This window comes from Tachypleus tridentatus, chromosome 8 (genome assembly GCF_004210375.1).
Source record: "Tachypleus tridentatus isolate NWPU-2018 chromosome 8, ASM421037v1, whole genome shotgun sequence".
NCBI lineage: Eukaryota > Metazoa > Arthropoda > Merostomata > Xiphosura > Limulidae > Tachypleus > Tachypleus tridentatus.
The window spans coordinates 115,424,236-115,448,970 of NC_134832.1; the positions used below are offsets into that span (position 1 = coordinate 115,424,236).

Genomic DNA, 24,735 nt, shown 5'->3' on the forward strand with positions numbered 1-24,735 from the left:
AAATACAAGTTAGAAGTTACTGATAAGAAAGTATAAACTTTTGGTGTCTTATTTGCCTTCAACACTGTATGTAAACCAATCAAACTACACAATGTCTATGAAAATGTGTAGTTACATACAGGAAACAAATATCTTTTTAGATATTTAGCACATCATACTTGGCACTATACACCCTAAAGATGGGTATTTGTTACAGAACTGACATCACATCTTGGAAATGAGCTCTATTATGGTGAAACTAAGAACTCTAATAAACAATTTTTTTCTCCCAAAAAAATTTAATTCAGCTACTCAGACTCAGTAGACCATCCAGTTTGTTTAAACAAAAAAAAAAGGGGTGGAGTGATCTATACTGTCAAAACTGAGAATAATCATTTTCAACTATGTACTGTTCAAACAAACTTCCAATGAAGAAAAACTTCAGGTGTGTGACAGCTATCCACCTTAACTTGTGCATAATCACTAGCTAAATCTAAGCTCTCTGGAGTAGTTAAGGGGGCAGGTAATATGCCAACCTTGGGATGCGAGCTTCCACATCTTTGAGTCGTCAGGTTAAACTTGGCAATAGCATCAGTGATATTATTGAACTGCTGAAGGTTTAGCTTTCCTGGCTAGAATAATAAAAAAAAATGAAGAGAAAAAATAAATCCAAGTAAAAATTACTTATTAAAAACTAAATCATGAAGTGTCGTAAACACTAAGTAAAAAATTAAGTACAGAATATTTTTCAGTAAAAATTCAAACACATTACCATTTAATTTGAAATAGTTAATTCTAACAATAACACCAGAAATACAAGACAATTTATTTTCCCATTTTTTTTTTACTTTGTAATATCTAAGGAAATATATGCATTGGATTAAATATAAATGAAAAAATAACACTAAATCATAATTTATTTCACATAAGGATTAAATAACTCTTATTACAACAATAAAATTAAAAACAAAGAAAAAGAGATACAAATCATATATGATGAAAACATAATTCTTGAATATGCTGCAATCACAAACATTAAGGACTTTCTTAACTAATTAATACAAATACAATGAAAAATACACAACAGTAATTGTAAAATGTTAGAGATACACTACTGTGATAAAAATTCAGTAACACTGGCATATTCTAAACCCATTTTAGTTAATTTCTCAAAACAAATACTTCAAAAATTTAATATTTACAACTATTCTTCTAAGTTTCAGACAGAGAACTAGGAATGGGTAATACTAATTTTGCAATAATGCATTTATGGTTTTTACTAAAGGGACTTTTGAAACCAAAAGGTAGAGACTATGGACTGAGAGACAAGATAATGTCGTCTTGCCACATCAAACAGCTGTGCTATATCCTATCTCCAAATGTGAGCCCCAGTCCAGAAAAGTAATGTAACAAAGAGAGATCTCAGAAATGCATGCCTGGGTGGCCAAGAAGTAGGTGTACATTTAAAAATTGATAATGTATTTAAAGTAATTAAATTTAAATTGAAGTATATTGTTTATACTTGACAATTTAATTTTACACATACAGAATTATGGGAAAGTTAATCCAAGTTCAAATCAAAACCTGTCACACTTCATAAAATCATGGAGTCTGTCCATCAAGTTCTGTAAAAGCATATGTAATGTATCCTTTCATTTTGTCAACATTCTGCAATTACCTACTGTACACTTTGTCTTTGAGTAGTCTCTAAAATAAAATCTATAGAGGCAATGGTATATGCACTTTTGAGCTACTCTCTGTCTGTGCATATGTGAACAGTACTGTTGTAGTCTAGCCATCACAGAAGATCTGATAATGTGATAGTACAAAGCAAAGCATATTCATCCTGTCATGATGGGTTTAGTAATATAAAAAGGTTTGTGTACACACCTGCACCCATTAAGTATCTATACCATAACTTTTGATGCAGTATATCTTCACAAAATTTGGTAGAATTTTTTTAGTAAATTCTGCAAGTTTTTTACACTAAAAATTAAGTTTTCTAATCAAGTATTTTTATTATAGATTTGTTTGTAGAAACACAGACTGTTTCATTACTAGTCTGAGTGCAGTGATTTTCATGTTATGATTAAAACACTATTCTTCATCCCAAAATTCTCAAATACTATTTATGTAATCTCTAAAACTTCCTAAATACATTTCAAGCATTTGTTTTCAGTAAGACTTTACATTTTATCTGTTACATTCTTTACCCTAACTATGTAATGTCTAATTTTGATTGACCTTGTAACTACTACAAAAAAAATTAGGAAATAAATATAAATTATGCTTTTTTCATTCTAGAATGATTACAAATTATAACATGAAAATAAAAATGTTTATTTGATATAGATTAAGTATCACATTATTATACACATTTATTACTTTTATTATATTGGAATCCAATCGTGCCTGGCTGACACACAACTTGCACTGATGCAGTGCATGTGCACTCATGTTACTGTATCCAGTAATATAAAACTGACCTTTAGTTTTTACAAAAGTGATCTGTCTTTGCTGTGTTTCAGTGGACTAGTATTTTATAAAATACAGTTGCATTTCAATTATTATACATTATATGTGCATATAGATTATGACTATTTAGAAAAAATATATTAAAAACTTATCTTTCTTGCATACAGAATAGTAAACAAAGAAGTTAAGCAAACAATTCTCTCTTCTAGCAGTGACTTTTGTACTCTAATGAGTTTGAAGTAGGTTGCTAAGCCTTTTAAAATTTTGCATATGGAAGATTTAAAACATTTTTTTTTAGAGACTTTATGTGGTTGATTAGCCAACAAAATAATAAATTATTATATCAATATCATAGAAACCTACTGTAATTTATCAGGCTTAGTAACAAAACAATATTTACATAAAATGAAAAAATTTGAGCAGACTAAAATCATAACCTACCCTCTCCTTGAAATATTGGCTCAAAAGAACAAATTGGCCTTCTGACACATTAAAATAGCTGAGAAACAATAGAGAATGGTTATTGTATTCACCATCAACGGGGCAGTTTACTGCTTTGTTTGTAAACTTTTTAACCCCTAAATTTTCCTCACATTTTGTTGAAAGAGAAGGATTCAAAATTCACTAGGGGAACATTCTAAGCTGTCAGTTGATCATTCACATTATACGTTAAAGTAAGTGTATATAAGGCATCATTTCCAAAAATGGAAAAAGGTGAAAAGAGTCACTGTGTCCAATTTGCTACACAAGCTACCGTATTTTCTGGTTAATAAGCTGAATCGCCGAATAAGCCGAGGCCAATTTTCAGCTCTGAAAATGAGGGTTTTTGCTTATTACCACCCAATAAGCCGAAGCCATTTTTAAGAAGTGACAAGTTTCTTCAAAATGATTTCTTAGTCTCGTTTCAGCGTCAGCATGCATGTTGTGTGTGATCATTGGCATTCTGTAGTAAAGCAGAACGTGTCGTATTGAGACAGAGATGGAATCAATATGTCATTCATTATTGGCTCCACTCACTGTAATTAGGTAACCAATGAAATTCCAGAAACAACGTTTCACTGTAGTCTTAACATGCTTTGCTGATGGGACAAAATTACCGCCTATGGTAATTTTCAAAAGGAAAACATTTCCTAAGAAGAAGAAATTTCCGGAAGGAGTAATCGGCCAATAAGCCGACCCCCAAAAATCAGGTCCAAAATTTAGGGCCAGAAATTCGGCTTATTAGGCAGAAAATACGGTATGTCTCAGCAAAATGAAAAGATGCAAAGTTCTTATTTTATACTCCATCTTGTCAATAATTGTAACTCAAATTCCTAACTCATACAAAACTAAAATAAGCATTTTGACATCACAAACATATAATTTGAACTAGTGCTGCATTGAACCTACCACTTGATTCACACAAATTGATATTTAGGTGTATTCTCTTAATATTTACTTTTAAATAAAAGTAACTAATGTATAATACTAAAAATCTGAATTATAATCTACAATTTGATACCAAATTTATTTACATAAATTCATAATAGGTCAGTAAAATTTTGAATGCAAGTCAACAAATTTGATGACACTGCCTTTATCCATGACCTGTCAAGATAGAATTAATCAGACATTCAAAGCAGTTAGAGGACCAAATATACCTCTTATAAATGTGCCTTAACTTAACCACTTCATATAATTCATAATGTTCTAAGAGTAACTAAAGACATGATCCAAAATGCTAAATTGTAGCATAAAAAAATCAAATGTGAATCACAGGATCAGAGTAGTGAAGGAAAGAAGGGAATTAGAACTGAAAAAGGGACTATGGATAAACCACTACATGAACCAAAGACAACAGTAAATCTTAAAGAAAAAAAAAGTAAATAATATATCTTACAATTTTTATCTCTCACAATATGATACATGAGAAAACATAACAATGAAAAATTGTGTGAAAACATGACCTCTGGAAAGTTCCAGGAAATTGTGTAAATCTGCTATAGAATGACCTTCCCTTTCCATGTGTCAAGCAACCAAGAATAGTACAAAAAATATAAAACAATGAAGCATTTTGAGCTTATAGTAACTTAGAAGTTTAAATCTATTGTGTTATTTAAACTTCTGTCATACAGATTTTCATTTTTTTTATTATTAATATTAAGCAGTCACTGAGTGTAGTACTATAGAAACTTACTTTCTGCTTTCCTGGCTTAGGTTTTGTAGGTGGAGGAATTTTATGGCGTCCAGAATGATAAGTATGATACATCTCATTATCTAACCACTCCCGTGCTCTTAGTTCCTGTTCATATATCCTATTGTCTACCCAACCTAAAAGATCAAACAATTTACACTTTCTGAATTTAAAGTACATTTAAAGCAGCATTCCTTTCAGGTAAAACATGTACTCTTCATACGATATAGTCTTTTGTATGTAATATTTAAAAAACAAAAAAATCTACTTGTATCACTTACATCAACGTGAAATAAATGGTAATATCTTAATCTAACTTGCAATGACTAAATAAAAATAATCATCAAATAGTGATAAAACTGTCATCAAATGCCAATCACTTAATATTTGTATCTAATACAGGTTATAAGTTTAAAAATTACAGTATCTGTAACTGTTATTTTAGGTTATTCAATTACTTAATGTTTTAGAGAAAAACTTAAAAATTCCTAAATTAGCTATTATGGCTTTGTAATTAAAAGAAAGTTTATTGGTTGGATAAAGTTATTAAAATATCAACTTGATAAAAAAAAGATTTACTTGCTCTACAGTTTTTACAGATAATAAAATCAGATAAAATATTTTACTCTATACCTACAAAAACCAACTTAGGATTTTGAATACAAAACAATAATTGTTATGTCTAGAAATATTAGCCAGATATTAATATGTTCAAAACTTAAAACCATGAATACATAACACACAAGTTTACATCCTAACATTTAACAGTGATTAGTTAACAGAAACAATATTTTTTTGTGTTTTTCCATTAAATATATCCAAAATATTCACAGTTATCAACAAAACATAAATGTTAGTTTCATGGAAACATTTGTCAAAAACATAAAATGCACTTTCATTATGACACATTAATATTTACAAAAAAATGAGCTAAGAATTTCAATAACAAAAACCTATTAAAATATTAAAGAAATGAACAACCATAAATGTTTGAATAATATCCAGGACTGTTATGTAATACAATGTCACAGAACTACAAACAAAAATTTAACTTTATCCTCAAAGCATTAATGTAAAAAGATCTTTCAAAAAATACCATTCTACACCTCTTGAAAGTGTACCAGTTTTAGTGACTTCAAAATACATATTTCACTAACAAGGTGGATTTCTAAAGCCTTATGACTTCAAACAAGAAATCAACTGAAGTGCAAATTAATCTGTGACGTAATGCTAGCTGACAAAACCTTGTTGCTTTGTGTCACAAATGTAAAACATGCACATCTGTGGTGAAGATGGATTGTAATGCCATTGTGTTAATAGATATGATCAGCACATGGTCTTGTTTTATACTGTTTAAAGCAATATGCATATTGAAATTAAAGAAAACTGTTTCGTTTAACATGCCATTACATAATTATGACATACTTTGTTTTACAACCACAGCACATGAAATTTCTTTATCAAAATAACAATCACCTGGATCCCTGTTTAAAGAATCTTGAGATCCCCCATCCTCAGCTGCTTGCAGTAAAATAAAACTTTTCATTTACTTGTGTAAAATTTTATTCAAACTCAAAAGTAAAATAGTATGTATGCATAAAACTAAAACATTAAGATCAGAAACTTTTTGAATATTGTTAAACATTTTAGCACTTTGTTTAAAATAACTTGAACAAAAGTAAATACAAACTCTTAGATGTTTAAAATATGTTAGGTTATATTTGATTTTGTATTTACTGTATTTTATACAAAAATAAGAAATTACTTTTATTAACTTTATTTTTTAAGAATTCTACAACTGTCAAAAATAAGTTTATTAGTTTAATGCTTTTGAAATTAGCAATAACAATGTGGGAAAAAATTAACTGTAGAATGCATTAGTAAAACTTATTTTCATCAACCTAGACATGACCATGCAAATGAAACCCTAATTACTGTATTCTAAGTAGCAAGATCTTGTTTCTAAATGTGATATTTACAAAGTGTATTCCCATTTTGTTGTCAATAAAGTCTGATCTTAGAAAATAAATGCTAGAAGTTTCAAGAATACTACAAAGTTTTAATAAAACTAATTCAGACAAATTTACAGTATTTATGAATGCAATAGCTTGCACACTAAAAGCCCTAATACACTACACTTGATTTGCCTACTTTCAACATGTCTGTGACGGTTGAATAAATTAACAGCCTTAAAAACACCAGTAATTATAGAATTATAACAACAAAAGTACGAAAATCTATTATGGTGTAAACTATACAACTCCAAAGACAGGCGTGTAGTGTTCCATGCAGAAAAGTTATATCAGCCACACTTTCACTAAGAAAGAACCTATGATATTTCACTGCTGCATGAAAACAATTCAATAAATGTTGAATATAACAGTAAAAGTAAATGTAACAGAAGTCCAAATGCAAACATGCAGAAAAGATGCTATACCACAGCAACTGTCAATGACATTTCCTTAAATAAGTAAAAAAAAATTAACACATTTTCTGGCTTTGTTACTCACTTTCAAAAGAATAGCCCATGATTCCAGCAACAAGGTAGAGAGGTGACACTGAGGATGGAAGGAGAAGGGAAAACATGTTGAAGATGGGAAAACTGACCCGTCAAAAAGAGCATATGGTCATTCATAATTGCTGCCATTAGCAAACAAGGACTTACATCACAAAAGGGATGTTGATTTTAAATTTTAAGCAGCTGTGTGGGCAGGATCTGACAAAACATGCCTTGTGTAATTCTCAGAGCACATTATTCTTAGTTTCCATAGCACCTTCTGTTCAAAACTTAAAGCTATAATACTGTGTATGTTTAATAGAATAAATCAATTGACCTTGTTTCATTGCTAACTTTACCAGTAGCTACAAGATTCATAAGCAACAAATTAAAATTTGCTACTTACGTGAGAAATGAAAAACAGTTTTACTAATTCTTAAGGATACACTAAGGAAATTCTTTTTTATTACTTACTATTATATAATGTTATAAGTTTACATCCTCATGTACCACACTTTAAACTATTATACCACAGCAAAAAATAAAGGGGTGGGCAAGAACTGTTATCAGTTAGAAAATGAACACATGCAAATTTTGCAACTTCTTAAAATCATGTTATACAGCAGAAACATATTCAAACTGGTGCCCATTAGCAAAACTGATGTAAATAGCTTCCATTCTAAACAAGAAAAAATAAATAGATGCTAACATTAAGTAAATATCTCTAAATTATCAAACATATATAAATGCTAATTAACAGCAGTAGAAATAAGTTGTCACTCAGTAAAAAAATAACTTTATGGTATTAAAATGTGTAAAAGCACTGTTCAAGAAAAATGTTTCATATCAGAGATATATTATTATGTTATGAGCAATGACTATGGAAGCAAAGTGACATTTAATGAAGGTTAAATGAAAAACTCGCCAACTTCTGCAATATTTATCATTTTTGCTAGCATAACAAAACTATTAAAAGTGTCAACTAGAACTTTAAAAATAACAAATAAAAAAATACCCAGACAAGCAAGCCCATAACTCTTCCAGAAAACATTTTTCAGTGTTACTTTTGCACTGTAAGCAACCTATTGGTTTCTGAAACTAGTATGAGAATTTCTGCACCTTGATAAAACAAATACATGTAAGACAATCATTTGTGTGTAAATATGACTGAATGTTTGTTTTACCAAATTTAATCTTATTTTCGAAATGAAAAAAATATGTAGAAAAGAATCAAAATTTTATTTACGAAAAAGGTTCACTTACTGAGAAATCACCAACTTTTCTCTCTTTGAAAGAAATAAAAACTTCAAATTATCTTATCACTTCACTGCTAACCAAGGATTTCTTTCAGATTAAAAAATATGGCATAAAAACAATAAATTATTCTACACCACAAGTAAATATTACAGTTAACTGATTTAATATTTATACCTGTTTCTAAAGAAATGCTGCAATCCTCTCTGTTATTGGACTAGTACCAGCTTTAAATACACTGACTGTGTAGTTATTTGAAAATTTCAAAAAAAACCAAACACAAAGAAAGCAACACTGTAGTGCATTATGACAATAAAAGTTCCTGTGAAGTACTTTCACAATAATGTTTCCTGAACTTTAAATAAAATTATCTAAATAATTCTCAGACTTCCCAATAATGCCTTAATGCATAGTTTACTAGTCAGAAGCTTCAACATAAAGTACTTCAAGATGTAAACCATTTATTACAAATTACATATCTAGCTAATGTATAATATCTATATCTGTTCATTTTCCACCAATTAACATATCAGACACTTTAGAAAAATACAAAAATAAAGTGAAATCAAGATACAAGAAAAAAACCTTTAGCTGCTAGCTGTAGTTTTTATTAAACTTTAGCATCATTTCCACTTCCTGACAAATTTACTATAAGAGAAAATCAGATTTTTAATGTACTGCCCAAACAATTAGAAAACATGCATAACAATCATATATCTTTGAACAATTTTACTTCAAGGTTCCTTTACATCTGTATTTATCACAGCAGTAATGGATTTCTATTCAACTGAAGACCTTAACCAGTCAGTTACAGAAAAACACAATTTATAATCCTTCATATATTTTATTCCTAAAATATTTTAATGTCTCCAACAGAAAAAAAAGAAAACATTTTTAAACTTTTACTTGTCAAAACAATTTATAGATTTAACCCTTTCACTATAAGCTCAGTCAATTTGGTCAAGTTTGTGACCCCAAAGTGACATAGTATGAATACTATAACTTTTAGTATATTTTGTGAATCTTCATGAAACCTGGTAAGCTTTTAGTAAACATTACATGCTTCATGTACTCAAAAAATCAGATTTCTAAAATTGAGAACTTTTGTTAAAAATATAACTACAAGCACATGGAGTCAATGTTGAATGCCCTAAGTGCAAAGTGATTTTCATTTTAAGGTTAAAAATACTTTTCTTCTTCTGACAATTGTCAAATCTCATTTGTATAGTCTCTAAAACCTTCTAAATAAATGTCAATTTCTCTTTCCCCTGTGAAATTTTATTTTATCCATTACTTTTTCTTCCCTTACTCTATCTGTATTTGGTCAATTTGACCAACCTTCTAACTGCCATAAAAATGTAAGAAATGTAGTTACTTTTTTCCTTTCTAGAATGACTACAAATTATAAGAAACACCATCTGATTATCCTAAACAGCTTAAAGCTCATAATAGTATACATCTGTTTATACCTCAATTTTATTGTTTTATTGCTCTTTGACCCACCTCTATCTAATAATTCCATCACACAAGTTATAAATCACTTGGCAAACACACAATTACCATGTTGAATTATGTAATGCAAAATCTGCTCACAAGCATTTTTTTCATTATCTAACCTAATAATTTTCTAATCTTTACAGTTTACTTACTTTGATAATAATAAGTAGAAAAGTGTGTATGAAATCCAAGATATCTGCTGTTTTCTTGTGTCCATATGTTGTTGTTGTTGTTGTTTTTTTTTGCTGTCAACTTTTAATGATAGTTAAACCTACTTTTTTTTTCACATTAATGGTATCAGTACATAAAATATTTTTTAATTAAATAATCCACCTAAGAATATAGAATAACAATATGAACAAAGCAAACAATGTTCTACAACTATTATAATTTATCTGGTGTACAAACAATGTAATAAAATGATTTAAAAATTTAGTTATGTTTGTTGATGTGAATACCAGGAGAGAAATTTTCAAAACTAGAAGCAAAATAGACAATACTATTTCGAGAAAAACAGCATGATGCTGTTTAGATCCTTTTTGTATTCTATTTGTTATATCAAAAGGTTTTAATTTAAATAATATAGTATAAAAAAAGAAGATTAACAGGTAGGTTTGATTTTGTAATTTATGGCTTTCTAAATAAATAACACTGAAGACTATAAAAGTTATGCTTGCCTTAGTAACATCTACATTATAATGAATGATTTATGTTAAATTCTGCACATCTCAAAGGGGTGATAAATAAATAAAAAAAGGAAAAGCTACAGAGCAAATGTCACAGTTCTACTAGTGGAGATAGAGGATATAAAAATATATTTTCCTTTTAAACTAAAAACTTGTGATTAAAATTTGATTTATTCACTACATTTTGATGCTAAGTTTATTCATATAAAACAACAATAAAACTAAATTTTGAATTAACTCAAAAGTCATGACTTCAGCACTTTGTCCTATATGTAAGCAATAGGATAAAATGTAGGTGGTCTTACCAACTGGTCAAACTGAGCAATTGCATAGGGCACGACATATGGGAAAGAGCCCCTAATGTTATGCCTTTTAATGTACTTCTGAGTTTTCTTATCATTATAAGGCCCCCATTTAGTGAATTCTGCCCAGGGCTCCAGAATGACTAAAACTGCCCCTGGTATTATGTGAAAGTCTTATCCTATTTGTATTTGTTATTATCTTAAAGTTCTAAATTGACATAACATTTGTTTTTAAGTACTGTAAAATATATTTCTGGTACAAAAGGTTGTTGATGTATAAGAAGTTGTTACAATTCCAGAATGAAGATTTGGTTTTAGAATTTCTCACAAAGCTACACGAGGGCTATCTGTGCTAGCTGCCCCTAATTTAGCAATGTAAAACTTGAGGGAAGGCAGCGAGTCATCACTACCCACTGCCAACTCCTGGGCTACTCTTTTACCAACAAATAGTGGAACTGACCATCACATTATAATACCCCCACAGCTGAAAGGGTGAGCACGTTTAGTGTGACAAGGATTCAAACCCGCAACCTCAGATCTTGAGTTTAGTGCCTTAACCCACATGGTCATGCTGGGCCCCCAACAGATAATTTCATTTCCTGACTCATTACTTTTTCACACTTTAATTTAAAACTAAATAACTATATTTTAAGGCCCACTGAGGTGAAGACAAGAAACAAAAAATCTACTGAATGTTGATACACCTTGATATCTAACAAGAGTTGCAATTTTTGAAATATAACACTTTACTGAGAAAAGAAATTAAGAAAGTCTTTAATATGCAGTAGCAGTTTTTTACTTCCTAAATTCCAAGTATGTGGATTTATCACTGCTAAAATAAAGTCCTAAAATATACTTGAATCCACCAATAAATACAACAACAAAATGATGCTTAAAATGTAGGCAATCACAGCTTATGCAGAAAAAGTAGTTTGTAAGTAAGAAATAGAAAAGTTTGCTTTTTAAAAAAGAATCCCAAAGGAAGAGCAAGAAGAAAAGCAGTTTGTACCCTCATCCAAACTTGTACGAGAAGCATGATGTCCTGTTGGAATAGGATGTCCCCTCCTTATACGTGATGGGGGAAGGTCAGGAGGGGCAGGTTCTGGAGGTGGGGGATGGGTCCCATAACCTTAAGAGAAAAAAAATGGAAAGTTTAATCTGTTTCAAAACTAATATTGTCTCAGTCTAATATCTTATGTTCAGAAGATTAAAGATTCATTATAAAAGAACAAAGTACAAAACATTTCTATTAAACAACTTTTGTGTCCATTATGTTATAGAAAAATTGCATTAAAGAAAAAAGATTATCAGCATTTTATTACAGCCTTCTTAAAAGCAACATCAATGTTTTCTTTAAAAGTTGAGCTTATACTTAATTTAAAACTACAGAAATGACTTGTGAAATGTTAAATGATGTGGTTAAGTATAGTTTCTATATACTAAATATAAACCTTTAGTTACCCCTCCTCATTAAACAACAGTTTACAAAGGCTTTAAATGGGCAGCCAGCTGGAGAAAATCTGTGACAAAATTTTCACGCTTCTACCTACAAATTTTGTGTCCTTATAAAAGACATTAGAGGATAAAAATACTGTTCATTCATCCTTTAATCATTCACAACTTGTCAAAAAAGTTTTTGTCATTACTAAATCTTGAAGCTTATATATAATATGTGAAATGAAGTGGTACAAAAACACGCTATAACTGACAAATAAAATTTTAATGTTTACATAAGCCCTGTCCTATTCTCAAAAAAATTACACAAAAAAGCTACTTTAAATTTATTTCAACAAAATTCTAAACATGTATTAAAATTTCCACAATGCCTAAAAAATTTTATTTTCTGTTCTTAGCTGACCACAAATATAAATCTTCTCAACAGAAAATATTTGTCTTAAAATTATGTTTAATGAGAAATACATTTTTAAAAACTAAATCAATGATATTCTTTTTTCATACAACAGGTGTTAGAAAACAATTATATTTTTACAAAATGGCTATTCTATAAATCTTACAATATGCACAGTCTACACTTAAAGCATACACACAGACTTTAAAGATATCACAATATAACTTACAAAACAAACAAACATGACAAATCATGCAAACAAAAACACAATATATTCCATGCATTCAAACCAACAACCTACTTTAAAGAAATTAATGTGATATATACATGTATGTAATTATATACAACTAAAACAAGTATATTTTAATACACCTAAACTTTAGCACAGTTACATTAGAAATGGACAATGAATTGAGAGAATTATTACACAACACCTTACACACCAAAACAGAAAAAAAAAAGATTACTCTAACTACTACACTCAACACAGCAGCTATTTATTAAACTAAGTGATGCCAGTATTAGACTTAAAAATTAAGTTAATATGAAATGTTATCATGCAGCAAATAAAAAAATTTACATTAAAAATATTATTATAAACCAATTATTTCTAAAGGGCCACAAAATGCTAGATTCATGTGAATATACAATTTCAGTAACCATTTCTGTCAATAAAATAAAACTCATGCAAGAACGGACTACAGCTCATGCATCTGTTCTGTCTACAATGCCTCAAACCACATTAAGAAAAATAAAACTTTAATCACCACTTAAGCCTGACGACAATGTATCATCATCGTCAGTAATGCTGTCTGAGGCATCCAAGTCATCAGTTGGCCTAGGTGCAGAAGCTAGACTGGGAGCTGATGGAGCAGAGGAAATCCCTGCCTCAGTTCTCTTCCCTCGTTCAGTTTTTTTTAGAGAATAACGGGGAAACAGAGATGGCTTGGGTTTGTGAGTACCAGGCCTTCTCCTTCCTGTAGCATAGAGAGATGGGTGAGCTGATCCTGGGGGTAAGGGGAACTGAGGAGGGGAGAGGTGAGGAGAGTAATGAACTTGAGTTTGATAGGCTGATGGGGAAGCTACAGTTCCTGTGAATGTGGAAAGCAGTGGAGGTGGGAATGTGAGGTCTATGCCTGTGTGGGAGTCTCTTTCAAACTGAGAGGGAGGAAGAGGTAAGGGAGGAGCAGAGTCACGAGATTTTAGTGTAACAGACCGATCAAGAGATTCTGTGCTAGGGAAAGACTGGCGATATAGTTCTGAAAAAGACGTTAGAAAGGGCCCACTGGTTAGCTGCAACAAGAGAGAAACATCAAAGAAAACACAGACACCAAGTTAACCAGCAACAGGTTTTATGATACAAAAAGTAAAAAGCTTTAACAGAAGAGAAACACAATAAGCACAGAAAAATGATGTTGTATAAATGGACTGAAAATAATTACTTGTAAAATTTTTCAAGTTAAGAGAAATATGAAGCAATGAGCTATTTATATTCAAGTACCACAGCTGAATAAATACTCAATTTTTTACATTGACTAAAGTGCAAGAAAATGAAAACAGAATATTACAATAGTAAGTAAACTAAGCATTGTGGATATACTTCAAATTTTACTACTATAGAAAAACTAGGATGAAATGCTAAAAAGAATAAGCTGTATCACAACAGTTGCAAAAGAGTGAAATTAAAACTTCAATCAATTTCTAAAGTATCCAAGTTATATATTAAAAATTATTTTTAGCTTAACCTGTTCTTGTAATTGAAGGAATATACTTATGTATATGTAAAAGTGATTACCTGACTGTATTAATAAACAAAACATTTACTCTTTCCTTTTCTTTCTTTTATGTATAACTGGCATAAAATACCCACACTCCGATGCAGGATTCTAAGACACCCTCATGATTCATAGAGGTCTCAATGTGCTAGTCAAGTGTCTCCACTATCTTACTTCCTTCTACAGCTACCCCAATGACACAGTTCTTTAACTGATGTGCCTGTTATCATTTCCCAAATGTAATTCAGTTCAACTTTTTAAAACAAACATTTTTAATTTAACTTCCAAGATCCATTTTCATTCCTACCTTTTACTTGAATCCTTTCTACTCCACATTTCTCAGTATTCTCCAATATAATTTTTCCCCCACTGTTTGTAACCATTTCCTAAACTTAGTTCAACATTTTTTTAATTCTCAGATTTGTATTTTTCTTTCAATATCTGTGTTGAAAAAGGGTATTTGATAGAAAATCTCCATGTAACCTTCATTCAGTAAATGAGAAGTGAGAACTGATACTTTTCTATAGACCTTCAGAGCATAACTCTCTCAATATAGATTCAGTCTATATGACCAACCATGTAACCTCTTTGTAATCAATTTAGATTTAACACTTCTAACATTCAATATAGTGTGTACATCTTCACAAAATTTGGCAGTATTTAAGTTAATATTACAAGTTTTTAACATATAAAAAAATAATTTTCTGAATTATTTTTAATAAAATAATTTTTCCATGAATATATCAAGTATTTGTTTTAAATAGTCCATGTGAAAAGTAATTTTCATATTAAAGTTAAAAACACTTTTCCTTATCTCAAAACCCTTTGTGTAATCCCCCATACCTTCTGAATACATTTCAAACTTTTTTTTCTAGTAAAATTTGTTTTGTTATTTTCTCTACCATACCTCAAAATAAAATTGGTTAATTTCACTAACCTAATAATCACTGAAAAAAATATAATTAAATCTAAATTACTCCTTTTTCCTTTCTAAAATGACTTCATACTATAACATGAAATTATTCATTTATGCTAAGTAGCTCTAAACTTGTAACTCTATAAATCTATTTAATTATATACAGCTCATACTGCACTATCAAATTACATTACCCATGAGCTACTACTACAGGTAGTACAAGCAGCTCACATGCATGCCTTGTGATACATTATCATTATTTATTTTACTTAATATAATCTTAACTACACTAAAATATCCCTCTTTTTAGATTTTAGTTGTTTTTGTATCTGTACGTAAAAAATAAACATGAAATAAATTACTTATCCAATATTCATTTTTCTTGCTCTTGGTTGTCAAATAGGGTTAACCCTAATGTTTTATACTACTCATAGTATGGCAATTAATTTTTATTTAATTAAATAATGCATTAAACAATATAAACTAATAACATACAAAAAGTATGCAAATTTCCTTTCCTCTTAAAAGTTTTCTGAGTTTTTAACTCTGCAACAAGAATCATTACAAATTCTCCCAAGATCATTAGCTTTCCCTCAGGAACAATGTTGTATTCTGAGTTAATCTGATATTTAACCATTCAGAATAATGTTAAACAACACATTACTTGATAGACAAACAGAGTTTCCATTGGTTATAGGTAATATGTAATTAAACATAAGAGAACTATTAACGAATTATGAAAGAGACGATGTGACGTGGGTGTAGCAGGAGGGTCTAGTTTTATATTTTATAGCTTTATGTTGAGGACTATAATAAAAGTAGTTTATCTGAACAATGATGATTTTATAGAGAGTAATTCAGATTTAATTTCATACATTCTTGAGGGCTGGTGGATAAAATAGGGATAATGGCATGCTACAAAAAAATGTCTTGTGTGTGTCACACATGAGGAAATACAGGAATTTTTGAAATATTGCCTGTAGAATTAAGAACTTAAAACTTATATGCACTTAAAATATGGATTATTAGCTAATATGTTATGCTATACTAATTTGTATAACAAATAAAAATTAGTTTAATAAAATTTTCAATGTAAAACACTAAAATTTGGGTCATATACAGGTAAAGGATACCCATGGAAACAGATTTAAGAACTATGGGGCAAAAAACTGGTAAAAACATTTTTTGAGTCAAACAAACAACAAAAAACTAAGGTGCATACCCTCAGAATCCCCTTAGTATATATACAAAGTTTCAGGTATCTAAGTTCTTTCCTCTTGAAGTTTTGGTAATCATACACACATACACAGACAGGCTATTATTATAGATAATTGTATAAACTAAAAAACAATTAAGACAACTCTGAACATAATAAACTGAGAAATATAAAAAATAAACTTCTGTAAAACATTTTAGAAGCTCAACAGGCTTTCTAAATTTATGATTCAGTTCAAGTTCTGGGAAAAGCAGTTTCTTGATGAAACCAGTGCAAATAACAATACTATTAATCTGAATTTGAAATATATACTTGTGTATAAGCAAGAACAACCAGACAAAATTAGCAGAAACAAATGCAAAATGTATTATTGTTGATGTTTTAGTGATCAAACATGTTTTACATAAAATTTCAAAATATTCTAAACATAACACTTTTTTAAACTGTTGGCTTTGTTATTTTTCCATTGAGTTAAATAGTTTAAGAGAAAAAATTCTGGCTTTCTATAAACAACATTAAAATAACAGTTAAAATATTTTTATCAAATAAAATTTACATGTGAATTTTCTCTTTTCCAGAAACATAACCACATTTAATTAATAAACTACTAACCACAAATATTCTTTTTTTCATTGATTAATAATGGTAACAATACACACTGAAAAATTTAGAATAAACATGAAACAGATCAAACCAATTAACATAAAATGCATGAAACCTTTATATTATTACAAATACAAAAGCTTTTGTAAAATTTATGAATAACTTATATAAAAAAAAAAATTAAAAATTAAACTTCAAAATTTACATCACCAAACTAACCTGCTTGAAGACTTCTTCTATTCTTTAACTGGCTAGGTTTGACTAAATGTTCACCATTTTCTTGATTGCAAACACTAGCATATAAATCACTTTCATCACTGGGACTTAAAGGAGGATCATCTAGGTAGGCTGTAGGGGAAATTGTTTCATCATCATGGCCATGGCTTCCATCAGTTGGCAACTGTTCATATATACCATCAGAATCTACCCTGAAACCAATAAAGAAGAAGGTGGTTAATGTTTTCACAGTTGCTACACAAATTCAGTAGCATTCTATTTAAACTGTAGCACTTGCCATACAAGCCAGCATGACATCTTGACATGGATCCAAAAAATTAGCCATTCCTCAAAGGATCTGAGCTGTTTTGATTGCACATAAAGATGTTTGCCACCATTTTCAATATTAAAGTCATTGAACCACACCTGTGACATGACCTGACACCAGGAGAGTCAAGATATAGAAATTAACTTGTAAAAGTAAATTTTAAATACTCTTTGATGAATTTATATCATAAAAGTACTGCAATTATTATAGTCTTAAAAAAAACTTTCCTAAACATAAACAAAAAATACACATTTGTTTTTCCTTACAGATTCCTAATTTTTGTTGTTATTTTGGTTTAAAAAGATTCTTAATTTTTTTTGTAATATTAAAGGGAAAACGGATTTTATGGCAGAAAAGAAAAATAATTGTAACTGCTTCCACACCCATCCACTAAAAAAACAGTTTCTACTTTTACTTTTGAAAATATATAAATATATATATTTTTTTCCCACTTAACATATCTCTTAACCCTCTCACTATGGGTCATGAATCAAGAGCAATGTTATCATGTTGGTGAATTCCATTAAAAATTTTATTGAACTAATATTCCATAAACTGATATCAAACTATAAATTATACATTATTCAATTCCTCAGTTTAAAAGACAATATTAAAAAAAACAAAAAAAACCTAACAACATCCATTTTTGTGTGTCACACATGGTATGTTGAATGCAGCACTGGCTCAAATCAGATATTGGTGGTGTAAAAATACAAATTTTATAGTACTGTATGATGTAGAAACTAAAATTACTGATATTAACAAGCTAGAATGCAAAATAAAAACCTCATACTTTTTATGTACTCCCACTCACACCTTTACATTTTTTTGAAACTGTACATTCTACACGCTTACCTGTGTATATGGCATGGTAATAACCAACTGAAAGCTCAGAATGTCCCCCTAGTGGCTTTATCAGCCATTTCCATGTGTTTGAATACCACCTCACTCTTTTGAACTAACATTTCGATAAGGTAGATTCTATCTTTAGTCTGCTCAATACTTCATATTTGTAGGACTCAAATACAACTTGGTTACAAAGTTTTATGAATTGTAATGGAATTCTGTGATATCAATATAATAATTTATGATTTTTGGTTATTAAAAAGTATATAAATAACACCTAAGATATTATATTACAAATCCTCCAGTGTGTGAAATTTCTTAAGGCTTAGCAAGCTACAAGAAACAGCAACCACATACAAAGGTTGTGTAATAGGAAGAGATAATTATGTACTTTACTACTTCATTTACAATTCAACATTAAAAAATAAAAGTTTAAGAACTTGTTTGTAAAGAGTAATAATCTATATACATACATACATAATGTATAATAATTGAAACATGACTATTTTACAAAATACAAGACAAGTGACTTTTACATTACTGAATACAGTAGCACGAGTGCATGTGAGCAACATAGCTTCTGTATTGTTAGCCAGGCACAACTGAAAGGTCTACAAATGAATATTGTTATGAGATGGAAGCTATTTATACTAAATATTTGTTTGTGTTTTTGTGTCATAATCTGTAGTCATTCTAAGATGCAAAAAAGAATATATACTATTTCCTAATTGTTTTTATAGTGGTTACAAGGTTGGTTCAATGATAGAATGTATAGTTAGGGTAGAGAAATTAAAATATATAAAGTTTTACTGAAAACAAAAATTTTACATATATTTAAGAAGTCTGAGATTACACAAATAATTGAAACATTTGGGATGCAGACAGTTTTTTTGTAATCATAAAGATAAAAATCACTTTACATTCATACTAGTAAAGAAACACTTATATTTTCACAAATAAACCTTTAGTAAAAATACTAGATTAACAAAAATTTGATTTTTGTGTACAAATACTTGTAACCTTTACTTTTTAATGCTGTATGTGTATCTTCACAAAAGTTGGTACATTTTAAATATAGTATAAATACTTAACGTGTGCAAATGTGTAGACAAACTTGTTTATTCCATACTCAGCCCATCATAAAGTTGTCAAAAAATTAATATTTCACTTGTACGATACAGTTTCTTACATGTACATAATTTTTTTAAATAAAATTTTAAAAAATCACCAAAAAGGAAAAGAAACAAATAACCAATGGAGTGGATTTAATAACTATATTTGAACTGTTTTTTTAAGGTAATCTTACCCATCTTCAAGAGATCCACTTCGTATATGATAGGACTCTTGTCGTGAAGGTACAGGTGGTGGAACAGGTGTAAAACTTTCTAGAGAATAATCCGAATCTTCCATACTGAAGGCTTTTTCTATCTGAGGCTTTCTTTCAGACACTTCCTTGAAGAATGGTGTGTAAAATGCAGCTTAAAAAAGAAAATTTTTTTTCATCAGAAATACCATGTAGATTATCACACTTAGCATAGTGATACTTACCACAAATTATCATTATAGTGTTTATCATATGATTACCAATACTGGTAGCTTTATGTATATAAAAACATTTTTGAAATAACCTTCACTTATTTATATAAGACACATTTTGATTCCTTCACCTTAAAACGATTAATTGAAAATTAATCACCAAGTTATTTTATCCACACATACAAAAGTTACATTACTTAAAACAATCAATAATTATACATAAATCATGTTAACTATATATTTTTCTTTGATATCTTGGTGTTAGGAAGGTTAATCAAATCACAGTGAAGAATTTCTGGCACTTAAATAGTACACATACATAGTTTATATAACTTTCAAAACAATGCAGATTTTTACATCTAAACAAGTTAATTTGGTAAACAAATCTTACGAAAATATCAGATTAAATAATTCAAAACTTTCAAAACAAAGTGATTCTCCAGTTGTGTGTCAAGGTAGCCTTGGATATGATTTAAATTATAAAGTGGCAAGTATACAAGAAGTTTCTAAGTATGTTTTTGTTTAAAAAGAATGACTAATATTATACATCTTCACTTTAAGTCCAAACATACTTTTTTGTTGGCAAGTGGATATTGAGGTCATAAAATGAGCTTGTAATTTGTCAGCTACAGCATTTCCTTCTGTTATTAACTGATGAGACAGATCACTTGAGAAAAAAGCATTTGCACTTCCTGTTTCTGTAACAGCCAATATCTGAACTGGGATATTTGGAATGTTCATTGAAAAAGCACTGAAAAGAAAAAGTTAATCTTGACTAACACGCACGAGGAATGAGCTGATACAATTTTAAACAATGTTTTCACATGAGTAATGTATATTGTTAACTATTCTTTTCTACAAAGCAATTTTATGCATTGTCAGCCAACTAAAAAAACAATAAAAAATGCAAGGGTACATAAATATTTAAACTTAAACCAAGTGGTACTGAAAATTATCTGCTGGATAAAAAAGCTACATTAATACTTGACATATCTGCTTAACAAGTTCCATGCCTCAATTATTTAGGTTTAATTTCCTCTTAACACAAAGGATTAAAAATCTTTGTAACTTGCTGTAACTTTTATTAAACTACTTATGATTTATAATCTTTTATGTTAACCTACTGATAACAATTATAATTAACATAAACTCCATAAACACAACCAAGCACAGTCCTACCTTAAAGTACTAAGTGAAGCCCTTCTTTTAGTGGAATAAACTAGAATAAATCCATGAACAAGTTCTTCTTTGAAAGCATTGGCCCCATGGTAGGAAGTGACCCGCACCTCCACACTTCGCTTAGAGTCTCCCAAATAGGTTTCTAAGGTAATATTGTAAGGAGATGTCACAAAACAGCACTGGTGACTAAGTAGTGGCCCTAGAACATGTTCAACAGTGTACGGATCGCCACATAGCATGCACATGATGATCCTAAAGAAAAACACAGTGAGCATGTGTCCACACATAAATACATAAAAAAGAAACAGATATACACACAAACAGAATTATAAATATTTTTACTATCTTTGCCTCCAATATTTAAAACACAATTATAAACACTTTCCACACAAAATATACAAGTACAGTTATGAAAACCCTAACACACAAAAATCTTCTGTCCCAACATCTGAAAATGATTATAACTGACTAGAACTGTCATATATTTAGAAATATGGTTACAAGGTGTTTATAACAACATGCATAGTTGTTCAACTATCGAACTGTATCCAACTAGCAAAGAAAGCTGACACCATCCTTTTCCTAATGCTTGAATCACATTTTTAATTATTTCTTAACTTCTTAGCACATTAAGTTTGTCTTTAAGGCATCACACACTCATCAACAAATAATAGGTATTTTGTTTTTCATACAGCTAGAATATTTGAACATTTAGGCTTATAACTGAATAAACCACAAGGTGGCTGGACAATCCAACTTCTGAAACTAGTACAAATTGAAATAAAGGGTGTAAAAGAAACAATTATTTCAATTTTTTATTGCCTAATTGTTCATCAAAAACCACATCAAAAGTGTTAATAAAATATGCACAATAATCTCCAATATTTGTTCCTTTACAGAAAACTAATTTGAATATGAAAAGTATACTCGTACACACAGTGCAATCATATCAGATGCAGTTGTTATTGCAAATTAAAATGTCTGATCCTTAATATAAAATTACTTTCATTTTGAAACTTTGTAGAATGGACAGCAACTGCTTGTTGTGGAGACAAGTGTAGAGGATGACGTTTTGAAAGACTTCTGCCCATTCTACAAAGTTTCATCATGAATACTCTGCCTGAAAATAGCAGTGGTTATAAGATGTTTGATGGCTAATTTGTAGCTAGCTAATGTGTTCAAGTACTGAATGTTAATGTAAAAAATTTATATTGTAAATTCATACATGAAATTTCATTACATTCTTTCGATATTGCATGAGCCCTGAACAACAACAAAAATCATTCATGCATGAAAAGTTCACTGCAGTGGCTTTGATACTACATATAACATCAATCATTCAAGGTTTGACATATACAATATGTGGCTTTCTTTACCACCCAAACAACAGGTATCAATTAAAGCTAGTCAATTTAATGAATTAAATAATTAATAAAAGAAGATATTCAAAAAGTATTATTGAAATAACCACAGAAACAACAAACATGATTATCAGACAAAAAACATAAAAAAGTTTCACACAAAATTAGTGTGCAACTCTACACGTAAAATCTTAACTGATAGGAAATCATTCAAGTTTTTAGTTAATATAGCACAAACCTTTCAGTAAAGTTTAAAGAAAAATTAATTAAGTCCAAAAGAAAATATACAGAAGATGAACTACATTGTTTTTGTGTGAACTTAACAAAAAAAACTACATTACATAATTACAGTTTTAAAATATAATTAACTCGTACAGTCAACAGATTTACCTAATGTCAGGGTTGACAACCTGTTCAGGAAGAGTATGATAAATCTGTAACAAGTCTGCTCGACGCTGAATGCTTTCAATAAGGGAATGTAAAGCCTTGAGAAGCTTGGATTCATCAAACCGCTCCTCAGCAGCAGAGGCACTGTTACTTACATCAATAAATGGACACTGTAGGCTGGAAAAACAAAATACAGTGATACAGAAAGAACCAAATAAAGAAGATGGCAATTATAAACATATATTTGTTTAAATCTAATACTGATTTTTAATAGTGAGGCTATGACATTAGCTTTAAGTAAATAAATAATTACTTTAGACAGACAGACACATACATAGAGAATATTAATACTAAGAGTTAAGTAAAATAAAACAAAATCAAAAAGAAGGATTACATTAAAAACAGGAAATCCAAACCTCTGACTAATGTTAGCTTGTTATAACCAAAAAAATGCTGCACCAAATGAAAGGATCCGAGGGTGCAGGCCATAATGTTGAATATAGAATGTACCCTAGGTTTTGGAGGTGGCTGATAAGTAGGACCCACATGGCAGTGGAGATACACCATCTATCAGTCTCAACCTCCATTTGCCAGTCTTACATGAAGAAATAAAATAATTTAAAATTAAAATAGAAATAGAAATAAAAAATAAGAGAGCAAGATGTGGCCACTCAAACCCACAACGTCTCACATTTATATCACTCTTCACTGTGTGCAAACAGTTGAGGGAAGGTGGTTGCTCTCCAACATATAGAAGAAAAAGAACAAAGAATATGAATAAAAATTATATTTTTAGAAGTTAGTCTTAAAATCTGAAAGAATAGAAAACTATGTATGAATGAGCATGAAACTAAACTTGTAGCTTTAACAATGAGATACAATTCATTTTTTTTATTTGTTTAAGTGTATGAATTAAGTATTTTATCCCCTTAAGTTTCCATACATTACATTTATAGAAGTCAAGAGTTAGAGCTTTTGAGTATTGTTTTTATTTTGTGTTTAACTTTATTACATTTCAACCATTTGTATAAAATGTTGGTGCTCATGCAATATTTCACACAACAGACAACAATTAACTGATGATACCATACAAGTAACCAAACCATTGTAATAAAGTTAAATGAAAACATTAAAATAACCTACCCATATACTATACCTCTGAACTTATTTAAAAAGTATAGTAGATCTTCTCTTCTCAGAAGTCTACATTTATGTTGAATTTTACAGAATTAAAAGTTTGTGTGATACCTAAATTCTTCATACATACTTTAAACACCACTTTCTTTGAAATATACCAACATTTACTAAAAATGTCAGAATTTAAGTTTAAATATGCTACTTATTCATAAATAACTTCTGTAGTGAGTCAAAATACATTAAATATCAAAGTTTATATTAATTTAACTTTTCTTTTAATGAAAACTATGAAACATACTTCCAAACCATTAAACATTGCTTAAAATTGTGATTTCATAATAAACTTACTAATCTTGTATTATAACAAACACTTAAACCCAAATGAACTAGTTCATGAGTCAAGTCTTCCAGCTGACTATATTCCCCCAAAAGAAATGAATAACTGTTCAAGTCTTCAATTGTTTTTCATGTTTTTGGTTGTTTGTTTGTTTTTGTTTTGCTTAAGAAAGCAGTATTATAATTA

At 29.5% G+C, this 24,735-nt stretch overlaps 1 protein-coding gene across 1 annotated transcript in view; it reads right to left on the bottom strand.

The window, feature by feature from the left end:
* The window catches only part of LOC143223256 (rho GTPase-activating protein 190-like), a 148,596-nt gene that overhangs the window by 24,091 nt on the left and 99,770 nt on the right, over positions 1-24,735 (bottom strand). Inside the window, 11 exon segments of the mRNA XM_076450966.1 lie at positions 516-611; positions 4,631-4,764; positions 6,104-6,145; positions 7,138-7,185; positions 11,873-11,992; positions 13,480-13,971; positions 17,442-17,650; positions 19,919-20,090; positions 20,721-20,899; positions 21,328-21,579; positions 23,079-23,252. Coding sequence (XP_076307081.1) covers positions 516-611; positions 4,631-4,764; positions 6,104-6,145; positions 7,138-7,185; positions 11,873-11,992; positions 13,480-13,971; positions 17,442-17,650; positions 19,919-20,090; positions 20,721-20,899; positions 21,328-21,579; positions 23,079-23,252 — 1,918 coding nt within the window.